We start from the raw sequence: 16,108 nt of genomic DNA on the forward strand, positions 1-16,108 counted from the left end.
GTATCCCCACGATGCACCACAGTTCAGGCTTCCTCCTCTTCTGTTAAACCACAACTGTCACGTCTTCCTCATCTTTGTTGCTATAATGCCTGGCAAAGTCCTGGGCACATACTAGAAATTCATGATATGTTTGTGTGGAATAAGAGCTGTGATCCATTTCATCTAAGCTGTTGATCTAACACTGGGCCAACCAAGAAGGAGAGGCTGAGATGGCTACGGCTGCTCCAGTTATCTAGGGGAGGGGCAGACTGGCTGCGGAGTTCCGGGCTGACAGGCTGACTCTAAGGCAGCAGCGTCTTGGGAAAAGCATTCCGTCCAGATTCGGAAAGCCCAGCTTAGCATCTTGGTTTGTGGCTTTCTACCAAGGGCTCCAGGGTAAACTGCTAAACCTCTCCAAGCTTCAGTTTTTTCTTATTTAAAATTGGAAAAAAAAAACCCCACAACATATCATTTATGATGTTATCCTGAGAATTACGTGATGATTAGAGGTATTAAAGAGTTATTTTGTCCATAAAGCACGAGAGTGACATTATTATTTATTGATTTCTTAACGGTGCTGATAAGCACACTCTAATGGCTTCCTTCAGATGAGGTGGTTGAAGAATTCAGAATCATAAAAACCAAGGGCAACATGAGCACCTCATGAGCACAGAATGTACTAAGCAGATCAGGGAGGCTGCCCCAAGGAAAAGATATTCTGCTGTTTGACAAAACTAATTGATGCGGTGGTTTCATTTAGCAGAATTATCAGCAACGCACACGCTGGAAAACAAGTAGTTATGTGTCTCTACCCAAGAAATTAATCTAATCTGGAAACTGGGGATGACAAAAATGAAGTCAGTTCTCTCTCCAACTGGGAAGATTTTATGAACAACCAGGACAGTGAAAAGGTTCCTTGCTTAGATTAGTGCAGGACAGTTATTAGGCAGCTGGCACAGCAGAAAAAGAAGGGCCATTCATCAATTCGGTCATTCACTCATTCATTCAGGTAGGAGCTATTTATTCAGGATGTTGTTTTGGGGAAAGACAAAACTGATACTGATCAAAGACATGATCATCATGTACATGAGAACGTCGTTTGTGAAGTGATGGGCATTAAATACCCAAGCACACAGGCAAGAACATCCCTCCAAATTGTGAGAAGTTCTGAATCAAAAGCCCAGAACGCTTTGACAAGGCCATAGAGAAGACCGAATGTATATGGGATGGACGTGTCAAGGAGGGCCTCTTACAACAAGAGACATTTAAGCTGGAATACAAAGGTGGAAAGTCCTCCAGATGCTGGTAGTCACATGTAAAGGTCCTGAGATAGAAAAGACCTCAATGTACAGAACAACGGAAAAGAGGCTAGTATTGCAAACATGGCATATGAGGAGCAGAGGGGCCCCACACGAGGCAGGAGACTTGCAGAGCACTATGTCCACACAGCTGAGACGGGCTGACACCAGTTCTCAGACGCTTAAAATAAAATGGTGAAATCTGTGTAGAACCTTTCTCTTAAGGACTCAGGAAGAGTGATACAAGACAGATGGCCATAATAATCCAGCAGTTGAAGAAAAAACTTTTGCAGAATGAGGAGACAACATACAAGGAAGGTAATGTGAGAAAAAGAGAAGAACATGGCCCAGAAAATGTAATGGAGGTGAACATACAGAAAAAAAAAGGAAGAGCTGTGAAAAGCAGTTGGTAGTTTTCAAAAAGTGATACAGAGTTACCATGCAATCCATCAATTCTGCTCCTAGGTATATACCCCAAATAATTGAAATGGGTATGTAAACAAATACAATAGCCGAAGAGTGAACACAGCTCACGTGTCCATCAATGGATGAGTGGATACACCAAATGTGCTATATCCATGCAGCGGCATATTATTCAGTCACATAAAGGAATAAAGTTCTAAAACATGCTACAACATGGATGAACCTTGAACACGTCACGCTAAGTGAAGGAAGCCAGTCATAAAAGCCATCTATTGTATGATCCTATATATATATGGAATATGCAGGAAAGATAATTCATAGAGAAAGAGCACAGGTTGGTAATTGCCAGGGCCTGGGCAAGGCAGAATGGGAGTAACTGCTTAATGAATATGGGGTTTTCTTTCCGGGTGACGAAAATATTTTGGAACTAGGTAGATGTGATTTTCACCACACTTTGAAAGTACTAAATGCTGCTGAGTTGTTCAGTTTTAAATGGTTAATTTGATGTTATGTAAATTTCTTCTAAATTAGTTGGAATGAAAGGGATAGAAAGGATAGGGGAGGAAATGCCTGGGAGGTTGGAGGGTCATAATCTGGTCACAAATAGAAGGTGTTGCTGGTTGGAGGGGCTCATTCTGCTGCTGGTTGGATCTGCTTGAGGCAGGTGCATCTGGGTTTGGTGGTCTATGGCACTCCTTGACCTTTGTCTTCACCTGAATTAAAGTCTTCATAGCTCAGTAAGTTTTAATGACAGAGGAGGGAGCTTCCAGGCCCAATGAGGTACAAGAAGTGAGGGGAGCCCTTTCTCCAGCAGTGTCCCCACCTCGTGGTGCTTTGGTGCTGCCTGTCTGGGCTGCTGTCCCCTTCCATCCCTGTGGGAGTGGGAAGCTGCTGGGACAGGCAGCTCCACCTTCCCAGGCCTCTGTGTTAGCTCTGGGGATCCCAGCTTGGTGCTTGAGAGGAAACAGGAGGCTATTCTGCCTCAATGATTTCCCCTCAAACAGGAATGATCCCTGGGAAATCCTAATAAGCCCTGGCATCATTTCTTTTGTGAGCCTGTTACTGCAGGAGCTGGCAGAGGACGCTCTGCTTCATCTGACTCTTAATCTATTTCAGCTGCTTAGGAGTGACGGGGTCAAGGACAAATGACATTTAATCATGTGTGGTAGCCAGGATGGCAATGCTGCCTGCAGAGGAGAAATCAGAAAAGTTCCTTTGTGTTCTAGGAAGAAACTCAGCGCTGCTTCCATGCACATTAAGGAGAAACGCTGCCCTTCAAGCCCCATCAGATTCTGAGCAATGCGACAGGCCACACGCCACGCCTCCTGGCAGGCCTCAAAAGGACACGATGCTTTTGCTTACCTGAAACCATTATTTTTTTGCAGTAAGCTTCATTTCCTCCAACACCTGACTCTAACTTGTGCAAAATAGCTCCGTGAGCAGTAAGTACCCATCAGGGTGATGCTTTCCTTTGGCAGAACCCTCATGTGTTTATATAAATTAGTCCGCAATTAGCAATTACATTGTTGTTCCAAAATAAGGGCAGGCAACATGTAACCCTGGGAAGAACAATGGTCTGGACATGGAAGTCCAGACAGGACTATTATGGAGAATTATGGGGGATGATTAATCAGCTGGCCTCTTCCTGGGCACGGCCATTCTCACATACAATCTTTGTGCTAACGCAGCTACTTTCTGGTAATAAGTTACCGTAAGAGAAGTGTAATTAGCTGTTGGGATTCATTAGCTCCAGTCAGTGCATCACCGGTACAACATCTTCCTTGCCAGTTTACTGCTTGTTAATGGGGAGCGATGATGTATTTGTACCTCTATGGAACGACAAGGAAGGACACAGGGCTAATCTGAAGTCCTGGCAGTCTGTCCTTTTAGGTAGCAGACTGAAATACTGAAAATGAGTATATGACACAGAGGAAGAGTCCAGGGTCCTGAAAAGCCAGTGTGGAAGGCTGTCAGTCCGTTCACACATATTATTACTAAATATCGCTTCTTCGGTTAATCCTGTTGGAGGCAAGAACATGTCGACCAAGCACGAAACCTGGACAGGGCTGTCTTCCCTTTAGCTTTTGCCTGCTTTAGAAAATTTTGGGGCCGGGCGCGGTGGCTCAAGCCTGTAGTCCCAGCACTTTGGGAGGCCGAGGCGGGCGGATCACGAGGTCAGGAGATCGAGACCATCCTGGCGAACACGGTGAAACCCCGTCTCTACTAAAAAATGCAAAGAAAAAAAACTAGCCGGGCGAGGTGGCGGGCACCTGTAGTCCCAGCTGCTCGGGAGGCCGAGGCAGGAGAATGGCGTAAACCCGGGAGGCAGAGCTTGCAGTGAGCTGAGATCCGGCCACTGCACTCCAGCCTGGGCGACAGAGCAAGACTCCATCTCAAAAAAAAAAAAAAAACAAAAAACAACAAAAAAAGAAAATTTTGTAGTGGGTACTTCTAGAAGCTTCTGTCAGTTTAGAACAAGAACTAACAAGACTTAAGGAGTATTGACTTTTACTTTCAATTGCTTCTCAATTCTGTTTCCAGAATAAGCAATTGGCTTTCTGTGACATGATGAAGATCCCATCCCAGAGAGGCAGACGGGGGCCCCACGAGGCTGTGCAGGAAGGCAAGTGCTAATTCTCTCTGCTCACCCCAAAGGCACCTCTGCTTCCTATGAGACCCCCACACTGCCAGTGAGTCAGTGTTCGGAGACCCCACCTCTCACTTCCACAGCACAGCTGCACAGGGCAATGGAAAAGAACCTAGGGAACCGGACCTCCTGCTGAACCTCCATCCCACAGCGATCGTCAAGCATCCCTGAGTAAATCCGGTGGACTTCTCCACTGGCCAGCACAGTGACAGGACAAAGTTGTTATCCTAGGCAAAGGGGCCCGAGAGCACAGAACGGCACATGGAGACTTTTCTACTCACTCACTTGAAATAGTCTTGGTCAACTAGAGGGAAACTGAATTTTATTTCAAACATTCTTGGTTAATTAAGGACCAACCAGACTCAAGAAAAAGAGGATGTGGGGCCAGCAGAATGTGGAGATGCGCGGTGCAGCACAAAGAGTATCCAGCTCTGCACGCTGACATCAGGTGGCGGCAGGCGGTCAGGCCTCTGAACTGCTGTCTTCATTTTTTCTTTTCTTTTTTTTTTTTTGAGGGGGAGTTTTGCTCTTGTCGCCTAGGTTGGAGTGCAGGAGCATGATCTCGGCTCACTGCAACCTCTGCTTCTGGGTTCAAGAGATTCTCTGCCTCAGACTCCTGAGTAGCTGGGATTACAGGTTCCCGCCACCACACCTAGCTAATGTTTGTATTTTTAGTAGAGACGGGGTTTCACCATGTTGGCCAAGCTGGTCTTGAACTCCTGACCTCGTGATCCACCCACCTCAGCCTCCCAAAGTGCTGGCATGACAGGCATGAGCCACCATGTCTGGCCTAAACTGCTGCCTTCTAAGTGCCTTTCATGCTTCTCATTGCTGGTGTTTTCCTTCCTCCAAAAGGATAACATCTACCAGCTGGAGATCTTCACTTAAGGTTCGTCAACAGGGGCATGACCCCATGTGGACTCTGCTTGTTCTGTGAGCTGCACTAACTCACTGGTTGCTTAGCCCAACTTTGGTATATGTCAGTTTTATTTATTTTCAAATAATGCTACTTTGAAAAGGGAAAGAATAAACAGCATGAAAATAGATGTGTTAAAGTGCTGGAGAGGCTGGGTATGTAAGCAGTAAATGATAGTGTTTGGTGTGCTCTTTCTTCTTCAATTTACGGTTAATAGATTTGTTTGCTTCTCCTCCAGGGAAGTTACTTCTTATGCAATGTAATATAATTTGGGAGGCAGCAGGAAGAAAAATTATATTTTTAATATCAAGAAGTTATGAAGGATTTAAAGAATGAACTAGCTTTTTATTTATCAGGGAGCTAATACCCTGTACTACTGTTTTATAGAAATATCTATTAAACACCATTTTAAACCAATTGAAAATTCACTAGACTTTCTCATTGAATTTCTTTTAAAGTGAGTAATTTGTTCATATTAATGGAAGAATCCAAATATTCATGTCTTCATAGGAAGAATGACTAGTCATTCACACTGAAAAGATAAAATTAAATATTTGCTTTTCCTTTTAAAAGAAGCCCATATTTGCAACCAAATTATAGGATACATAATTTAAAACAACTTTTAGTTGCAGTGTGCCAATTTTCATAATTAAGTAGATCAAACATCGCAGAAATAAGTGATGAAAACTTTAAAAGGGAATAGCATGATGTGGGATTTTATATTAATCATTTGTATTTAAGGAGAAATCATTATACTCTCACTTTTTCTAGCTTAGAAAACAAAATAGTGTTTGGGAAGAAATTACCCCAATACTATTTCATGGAACAAAAATGCCAGGAAGAACTCTGGACAACGATACTCCTTTTGGGGAAGAAAGGCCATCTGAAAGCAATGAAAAATGAAGCTTTTTCAAACGTTTCCTAATGGAAAAGACAGGGCACATGCAAAACCCCGAAGAGATACAAAGCTCAGGGGCTACAAGATAGAAACTTTAAGCCAGCTTCAAGTAAAAAGCTTTTATATGTAAAGAATGAATGTGTTAGTAAGAGAGAGGTGGATCAGCCACGGAGATACTGAAAAAAGGAATATTGTCTTCTGAGGCATTAATTATGGAAAACATATCCCAGCTTGTCCAGCCTGGGGCATATAACGTGGACCTAGATGCATCAGACTGTCTTATCTTAATGATATTATGCAGGAATGTCAACTGTAGACTCCACGGATTCTTCTATTTGCAACTAAGTGCAAAGTATTACCTTTCCTATGTATGGATATGTTTAGATAGACACATACTTACTATTTGTGTTACAAATGTCTACAGTATTCAGGACAGTGTCCTGCTATACAGGCCTGTAGCCTAGGAACAACAGACATATCATACAGCCTAGGGTGTGTCATAAGCTATAACGTCTAGGTTTATGTAAGTGCACCCTATGGTGTCTACGGCATTTCCGTAAGAATGAAATGGACTCAAGATGCATTTCTCAGAACACGTTCCTGTTGTTAAGCCATGTATGACTGTATAAAGCACACCTCCTTCTGACTGGGTGGGAGGAAGTGATCTGGCCGTGTTGGGTTGCACCACAGTAGACCTGAGCCCTTGTCCCTGGTGGAGCTGCTGAGATGGACAGCCGACTGTCTTTTCTGAGGAGCTCCTAAGATCACCTTACTCCTCTCCACTCCACTGAACTCTGTCCCCTCCCATTGAAGAGGACTGTCACTGCTGAGCCCTGACTCAATAAAACCACTTCACATCTTTACTAGACACACTGATCAGGAGTGAGCTGCCCGGCCAGGAGCTTCCTCTGCTCTAGGACCAGGTGTGGGGAAAATGGGGTGGAGTGGGGTGAGTGGCGTGTCTCATCTGTTCCCATGTCCACACACAGTCCTTCTCATTTTCAAGAACCTGGATTAAGAGTGCTGAATTCAGGCTGGGTGCATTGGCTCATGCCTGTTAATCCCAGCACTTTGGGAGGTTGAGGCAGTAGGATCACTTGAAGTCAGGAGTTCAAGACCAGCCTGGCCAACATGGTGAAACTCCATCTCTACTAAAAACACAAAAATGAGCTGGGTGTGGTGGTATGTATGTAGTCCCAGTCACTGGGGAGGCTGAGGCAGGAGAATCGCTTAAACCCAGGAGGTGGAGGTTGCAGTGAGCCGAGATCACGCCACTGCACTCTAGCCTGGGCAACAGAGCAAGACTCCGTCTCAAAAGAAAAAAAAAAGGGTGCTGAATTCAGCTGACACATGCCCCTCATCCTTGGCCAAGACTGGCATGAGCTAGTTTGGGGCTTATGATACAACACTTTAAAAATACTTTCTCAAAAAATTCTCTTTAATAGATGAATAATATTGGCAGCCAACTGAACTTAACATAAAAACAATAATAATTCCTCTTCTTACCTGTGGCTAATATAAGAGTAGACCACAGAAAATAAACGTCCTTGGAGCTTGGCAGCCAGAGCGTGATTATCATTAACATTACTTTGTGAAGGGGCTTTTTTCAAGGTCACTCTAGAATTAGAGGCACCGTGGGACCAAGCGCTCATCCATTATATGGGTTAAAATGACTAATTGAGGGTCTGAGTTTAATTATAATCGCAAGTAAAGGCACAGTGCAGATACTTTGATGGGCTTAATAACATTCTTATGTACACAAAGATAGATGGAAAAAATTAGGGTTGTATCTTGTTGTCCTTTAGGACAAGATACTGAAGTGGGAATAGAATAATAAAAATAAATAAACGACTCAGCGGCACCAGGAAATGAGCTGTGGAAGTTAGCCAGCCAGCCTCATGCACATACTTCAGCTGGAGATAAAGTCCTAAGTATCCATGACTAAATATAATGTGACTATACAGGAGTGCGGATCACAGTTGTTTTATTGAGCTAGCTGCTAGATTAAAAGGTAAAAAAGAATGCTCTGCAAGCTTTTACCCACAGTTCACCCTGAAATGACAACGGCCACGACAGGATCTTTAGGATATTGATTGGTGATATTTTAAATGGGAAATGTAGTCATGTTTCACAGAAAAATCCAGAAAGCATCAGGTCTGTACGCAGCTGCTAGAGTCAACATCCTTAAATGATACTGATATGGTGTCACATCCCCTGCTTAAGAACCTCAAATGACTTCTGGCTGTCCATAGTAACAGAAAAATCCATGCAATGTTCAGAAGCTAGTTTGATGTCGGGAGGAAAAGGAAAGGTTGGCTCATAAATGAGAGCAGAACACACAGAAATCAGATCCGTGTGTGGGGAGACCCTCATTTCATGCCTATCCAGTCAAGAGGCTGGATTTGAACCTTTTTTGGCTGAGACAGCCACATCTCGGCTTGTAGAACTCAATCCTGCTACAGGTAGTGTTTGGTTTTGTAGCTAAGCTACAGAGGGGAATGGCCTTGTGCACAGAGAAAAACAGAAAAACATCTCCGATCTGGGTTGTTTGTTGAGTGTGTGGGCACTGTCTGGGGACAGGCAGCATCTCTGGGTTGTCTACCTCCTCCTCTTCTCAGTGCTGCATCCTCAGGTGGCTCCTTGGCTTCCTAGCTGAGCAGCCCCTCTCTTATTTTCTTATTGGAGCAACCATAATAGATTCCTAGGCTGTCAGAACAGAGTACCACAAACTAGGTGGCTTAAAACAACAGAAATTTATTATCTCAAGTTCTAGAGGCCAGCAGTCTACAATCAAGGTGCCAGCAGGGCTGTGCTCTGTCTGAAGGCTCTTGGGAAAATTCCTTCCCTGCCTCTTCCTAGCTCCTGGTGTTGCAGCAATTCTTGGTTATCTCTGACTTGTGGCTGCAACACTCCAATCTCTGCCTTTGTCTTCACAAGGCCTTCTTCCCTGTGTGTCTCTCTGTGCATATGTCCTCTTTTTTATAACATGCCATTCTCTGGATTTAGGGCCCACCCTTATCTACTATGACCTGATCTTCATTAACTAATTATATCTGCAAAGATCCTATTTCCAAATAAGTTCACATTCTGAGGTTCTGGGTAGATAAGAATTTTGGGGGAAGATTTACTCAACACACCACAGTGACTTCAGCCACTGTCCAGAGTGGAGCCAGCTCCATGTTCCCTAGTTAGCGTTCAGGCCATGGTCTCTCAACACATTTTGTTTGAAGGTGATGATTATAGCGGCCATGGGTTAAGAGATGGATTTGATCACACGATGTGCAAGGAAAGAACAATGAGTGCAAAACTGAACTGATTTCAAGGTCTGAACCTGAGTCTATATGAAATTCATTTCCCTGGAGGACTCCTTAATCATAAAGTGAAACAGAGATGACTAACAAAATAACCTCACTTATTCTTACCTCCTAAGCCTCTCCAATATTTTGTCACATTTGTTTGGGGCCATATTTTAAAATTTTTCTGTTAAAAATGGATGCTTGAATCTGGCAGAATTGGAGGAAAAGGAACAACTAGCGAACGGGAAGAAATGAAGAAGGCAGTGTTAGTGTGCCTGGGATTGGGGGTGGTGGGGAAGAGGCAGTGGAGGCAGAGCGTAGAGATGAAGCCCTTCCCTTCTGATCACATACAGCTCAAACCCCCGCAACCCCACCTCCCCAAGCCGCCGGGCCTCTCACAATCTAGCTGCCATCATCCTTATCAATTCAAGCCTCCAACAAAATGTAAGACCTTTTTTTTCCCATTTCTATCCTTTTTCCTCAGTGACAGAAAGATACTCCAGGAACACATAGATAGATCTGCTTTTTAAAAATTCAATTTCTTGTCTCCAAATGAATTTCAAATGAAAAAGGACTAAGGGAATTAACTTTTCATTTTATATTTCACATGTGCTTAAATTTTTGCTATGTCAACATGATATAGCTTCCCATGAAGATTTTCCATTCCTTTCTAGAGAAGGCAAAGCAAGTGTCTCCTCTCTTTAGAATGTTCCTTGTGTATGTGCCTCCTTCACTATTCTGGGACCTGGAGGTGGTAGGGAATGGGTTGGCATTGGGGCATGAAGTGGGAACAGCCACAATATCTACTGCCTAGAGGAAGGTCTGAGAAACTGGACAGAGCCTATTAAGCCTGCATGAAATTGTCTAAAGACAGAATAGTGTCAGCTTGTCAGGTTCTGGCTAAGACTTAGGCATATTTTACTGACTTAAATTGATCACTAATAAGCTTTTGGACATTTACAAGCAATATAATTTGCATTCATAATTTTTTTTTCTAAAAAATGAAAAGATGACCTCTTTAAAAATAGTAATTCCTTAAATTCTTAACCTTGGCTCCCCACCCTGAAATCACATAAAGTCTGAATCCTGCTAGGAAAAAAAATCAAGAGTAATGATTTTCAATAATGACCTGATGAATTTAGTTTTACCTACCGCATGCTTCTTCTGCTGGATTTCTAAGCTACACTAATTTAGGAAATAGTATTCTAGGAAGAGTTTTATTTTCTTGGACGTTTTATTTTCTTTATATTTTCCTGAAACAATAGCTACAGAAGCAAACCAAAAATATCAACTCATCTTAAAGTCACTGGCAAAAGAAGAAAGGAGTCTGAGTACTGGAAAACCAATGTCAACATTATTATCTAGAATATGCCTTAAAATATAGTCTTATCTTAAAACACAAGAAGGCACCCATAGCTCTAGTTGTCTATGTGAACATTAAAAGTGGAGGTCAAGAGAAGAGACTTGCATTGGGCTGAGTGGCTAACACTATCGAAGGTACCCAAGCACTCCGTAGGCCCTAGCAGGGAAGAATTTGAAGTAAGAAAGAAGGGAGAGGGAGAAGACCACCGGCATTTAAAAACCAAATGATGTTGGCCACTTGGATGCCACTCCGTTTATCTCTGGAAGCAAACTTAAGGAACCAACAGAGAGGCAAGTGTTGCCCTGTGAGCAGTTGGTGGTGGTTGTGTATTGTTTTAAGCCCAGATCTGTTAGCAGTCTCCTATCCCCTAACTTTGTATTTCCTCTCTGTGTGGCACGGTGGGGATGGTCTGAAACCATAGTCAGGATGTGGCTCAAGTCCTGGCTTCACGACTTACTACAGATGAGCTCACTGGGCTTACGATGCATATGAGAATCAACAATGTATCTGAAGTGGACCTTTCAGGCTGCTGGGAGACAGGGATTTTATGAATAATAACAGTTACTTTAATTTTACTTCAAAATCTAGTCTTTATTGATGGTGCATCTCAAACTCCCCTACAGGACTCTTTTCAGCACTGGGTAGCCACTACTGCCCTCCGTGACGGTATCTCAGTGCATCATTTCTATGCTCAGCCCAATCTCACCTGACCCTTCAAGCCTTTTTCGACCACACCTGGCTGTCAGTCACTTTCTCACCGGTTTTTCCTCCTGTACTGCCATGATCACAACACTAAATTGCCACTAGGCAGTTGTGCTGGGGCTGAGTTTCTGCAGGGCAGAGGCTGCCCTCTCTCGGCCTCCTTAGCCCTCCCCCGCACACGGCAGGTGATCAGCAAACACTCCTGGGATAAAACAGCTGCAAGGCAGAAGCAGCACAGGAAGTCATTTCTTTAATGTGAACAACAACTTGGCTTTGTTGGAAGAATGAAGAATGTAAATCTAAATCCTTCTATCATGATATGGATGGCATCATTTTTTGCTTCCTATTATGTATTATGTGGTCACTCCCAGCCAGCAGCAGAAGCAGCAGCAAGTGTCAAGCTACTGTAGGTGGGAATAGACAGGGATGGGGAGTCATTCTGGTCTCACCAAACTGTACTCTGGCACCACAACCCAGACCCTAAACTCAGCCAGATGATGTGTAAAGGGGACTCGTGAGCCTACACTGGTCTAGCTTCTTCATCTACTTTTTCATCAAAGGATGTCAAATGTACTTTCATAAAGGTGGTAGCCTACCTCCTTTCAAACACCATGAAGACATACTTATGCTACTATATTAATCAGAGAGCATTTTAACAGACAGAGCTAGCCAGGTCCTTCTTGATTACACTTCTACAATCGCTTCTGAGACAGTTCCTTCTGCAGTCTTCACTATGGGCCCTGACACTCTGAAAGTAGGGAATGCTAGCAAGGGAAAAACACTTTTAAATAGTAGCGAATAAGTGACATTGAAAAAAATCAGGCATGGGAGTTCAGAAGTGCCTACAATTTTAGCTTTGGGGGAGTTATATCTCTTCTGGCGGGACAGACATTTTCTAAAGGATAACAGAATTTAAGGGGTTATGAAATGGATGCCCCAGTAGAAGGTTTCAGAGTACTGTATATTTGGCATATGGTAGCACCTATCCAGAGAAATCATGTCAAATGTTCATGATTTCGTGACTCGGATGAAAAGCAGAATTGTCAGAGGATTCCCACTCCTGCCCATGAGGGCTTGTAGATATTCGTGGAGGCAGGCTCTTATCTTGCTCTGTGCACACACATTCACACAAACACACATCGCCTCTTAAGACTGGAGGCTGAGAGCATTGTGATGAATATTCATGAGATGATGATTATTAATACCACTGAGGTGATTTTGTTCCTTCTCAGTAGAGACTGGTGGTTATACCTAGAAACTGATCAACTGTAGGAGAAATGGCAGCTTTGAACCATTCCAACTAAAGCAACCCTGTATTTTTGACTTTCAAAATACAGATTATTTGGCGAGGTGTTTTTAATCACCCCTTGTGCCCCTATCCCAGCAACTTCATCCAGCAGAGATTTGCAACTTTGGTTCAAAATACACTTTGGGGAGCAGAGTTTCTAGAGTTTAGGAGAATTATATCTTGATAACTACTTTCCTTCCTAAGAGCAAAAATTAAACAAGACATAAAGTTGATTTTAAGAAATCTCAATAGATTCCTGGGGGATGATTTCTGTGAAAAATGTATCAGGAGAGAATTACAATACATTTGCTACTTTTATTATTTAAAAAACCATTTAATATAACAGGCCTTATTAAAGAGCTATTCCTAAGAATTATAGATTCTTACAGTCAAACAGAGAATTTTTAAAAGAAGAATATTTTTAAAAATAGCTACTTGCGACAGTTAACCAGATCCCTAAGTACCTGTTATGAACTCTGCCCAACCAGTCAGCCTGCCTGGTTGTGCTATATGCATGACATAATGTGAAATTACCGAGAACGACTGTTTTCAGCCCAAAAAAATGACTTATTTGGGGTTGGAATAAAAATGTTTGCTTTTCACTTTAGATCGAAGAAATCATGTGAAATAAATCTAACATTGATTAGGTAGAGAAAGATACCTATATGTCTTTATTACCTGGTTAGAAACTTTTAAAATCAACTTCTTATACTCCGTTGCCACATAAACATTCATCTTTTCAGAATGGTCTGATCCTCAGTAAAAGAGCCATTAAAGCTATGGAAAGAGACAGTGTCTGGCCAGGGGAAGATGGTGGGAGGAGGCACTCGTGACATAGGACTGACCTTAGGCACCCGGTGGCGTTACGCAGCACCTGTGATGAATGCAGCTGTATTTTCCGATCATCCTGAAGAGGCGAATTTTCCCAGCCAGAGTGAGGGATAATCACTGCGTTGGTCAGTACTGCCAGGGCATCCTGGATGATTGGCATTTTGAGTGCATCGCATGAGGAGAGGTTCCAAAGGACTCCTGCAAGAGACACACAAAAAGAGCTTTTGGGTGGCCACGAGTTTCTCTCATCTCAAAACTATCTTCCTTATTTGAGTTAATGGCACTGGCAGGAAGGATGAAGATACTGTGGACACACATCCTAGAGCGTACCCTTGATTTTAGAACATTTGTGTGAACCCATTAACAGCATTCTGTGAAAAATCTGATGAGTGAGCAGAGGAATTGTGACACGAGTATGTTTATTTCCTCATGGTGCATATTGAGAGGTCTGATTGAACTGAGGTTACCAACAACGCTTTTGTTCCATTTTAATACAATGGACCCAAGTTGCTAAATTCTGACCAAGACCAAAGAGATGTGAAAGTTATTTGAAATGGACTAGTAGAGCATCTTTGTTTTACCGAAGATCTCAGTGTGCACATGTGGTTGCCATGAAAGCTAAGTGCTTTCATAAACAACCAGCTACCATGGGTAGGACCTTATCAGAATCCAGCATCACATCAGATGACAACTGGCTCAACAAGCAATTTAAACTGTTGCCCCCTGTGACAGTTTTGTCAGCTTTTCTCCGAAAGCAATGCTCATGGAGGACCTACAGAATGTTCCTCCTTCAGTAATGACAAAGGGAGAGGTGAGAAGAAGAGGGCATGTCCACAATGGACAGAGCATCACAGTAATTCATGCAGGCAGAGCAATGCAAAACGTTAAGGACAAATAGAATGCTTTAGGCTTTTAAATATTTTTTAAAAGGAGATATTCTAGAAAAGGTCATGAACATTGCATATATATTATAACATCATTTGAAAATGCTTTTAAATAATTATTCTTTTTTTGTTAGAACAGTATACATAAAGAAAAAAAGAAACAGAGAATAACATTCTATTTTTCTTTGAAAGAAAGCCTGTATACACCCTCAACCTAAACAGGTACCATCACTGCAGATATTGGAAATAAAATACATAGTTGTCTTTAGAAATAGAACTTCTAGCTTATATTTTTAACGCGCTTTCAATATATTTTAATGAAATGGGATTTTGTTCCATCTACTGTGTTAAGAATAGAACAAACAGAACATATTTATTTCTAAAATTTGTTTTATTGGTTCCTTGCATTGCACATGTTGAACTATCCAAGGACATTAATAATACAAATCTGACTGTTAATAACTAAATAAGTGACTATAAAAATAAAGTGACTATAAAGTTCAATAAAAATGTGACTACAGAGGCAAACTCAACTGTCTTTAGAAATAACATTTACCGGAAATTTTATTTAAGTGAATGCAAAGAAAACAAAATGATTTTAGTGCCTGGCATGCATAAAATAATCCTTCAGTACAGGGGGTTAATTTGAAGGCAAATCTAGCTTGTCTTTTTTATGAATAAATTTTTATTGAAGCACAGCCATGTCTGTTCATTTCTAAATTTTTTTTTTTTTTTTTTTTTTTTTTGAGACGGAGTCTCGCTGTGTCACCCAGGCTGGAGTGCAGTGGCGCGATCTCGGCTCACTGCAAGCTCCGCCTCCCGGGTTTACGCCATTCTCCTGCCTCAGCCTCCGAGTAGCTGGGACTACAGGCGCCCGCCACCACGCCCGGCTAGTTTTTTGTATTTTTAGTAGAGACGGGGTTTCACCATGTTAGCCAGGATGGTCTCGATCTCCTGACTTCGTGATCCACCCGCCTCGGCCTCCCAAAGTACTGGGATTACAGGCTTGAGCCACCGCGCCCGGCCTCATTTCTAAATTTTTTACATCTGCTTTTGTCCTATGAAGGAATTGCTGGGTATTAGTAACAGAGACTGCACAGCCCACAAACCATAAACAATTTACAAACTGTCCCCTTACAGAAAAATTTTGTCCACCCGTACTTTAGTGAATTTGACCATTTTATATACACTTTTGTTTGTGCTTGTATCGCCATTAGTATCCTAAATCGAGTACACAAAAAATGCTCAATGGTACACAGAAGGTGCTCAGAATATATTCTGATTTGGACTGATTTGAAATACTAGGAATATTAACATATACATTTATCTTGTTTTAAATAAAATACAAAGCTGCTTATTCATCCATTGAGAAACATTTTACCAAATTTTGGTAATCTAAATAATCAAAATAACTTCCTTCAATCATTTCCAGCCTCACAAAAATGTTATTTTTAGAGTAAAATAATTGATTTTGCAGTATTAAATAGTATATTAAAAAGAAATTAGTATCTACTCCAGTATTTGAGGATAACTTTCAGGAATATCACGCTAAGGCATTTGTGTCTGCTCTTCTAAATATACAA

At 42.1% G+C, this 16,108-nt stretch overlaps 1 protein-coding gene across 4 annotated transcripts in view; it reads right to left on the reverse strand.

The window, feature by feature from the left end:
* The window catches only part of CTNND2 (catenin delta 2), a 933,204-nt gene that overhangs the window by 175,145 nt on the left and 741,951 nt on the right, over window positions 1-16,108 (reverse strand). For all 4 annotated transcript variants that reach the window (XM_028849344.2, XM_028849341.2, XM_078004620.1 and 1 more), the window contains one exon: window positions 13,656-13,839. In XM_028849344.2, the coding sequence (XP_028705177.2) occupies window positions 13,656-13,839 (184 nt within the window). The remainder of the gene's footprint in view (window positions 1-13,655; window positions 13,840-16,108) is intronic.

Source organism: Macaca mulatta, chromosome 6 (assembly GCF_049350105.2).
Source record: "Macaca mulatta isolate MMU2019108-1 chromosome 6, T2T-MMU8v2.0, whole genome shotgun sequence".
NCBI lineage: Eukaryota > Metazoa > Chordata > Mammalia > Primates > Cercopithecidae > Macaca > Macaca mulatta.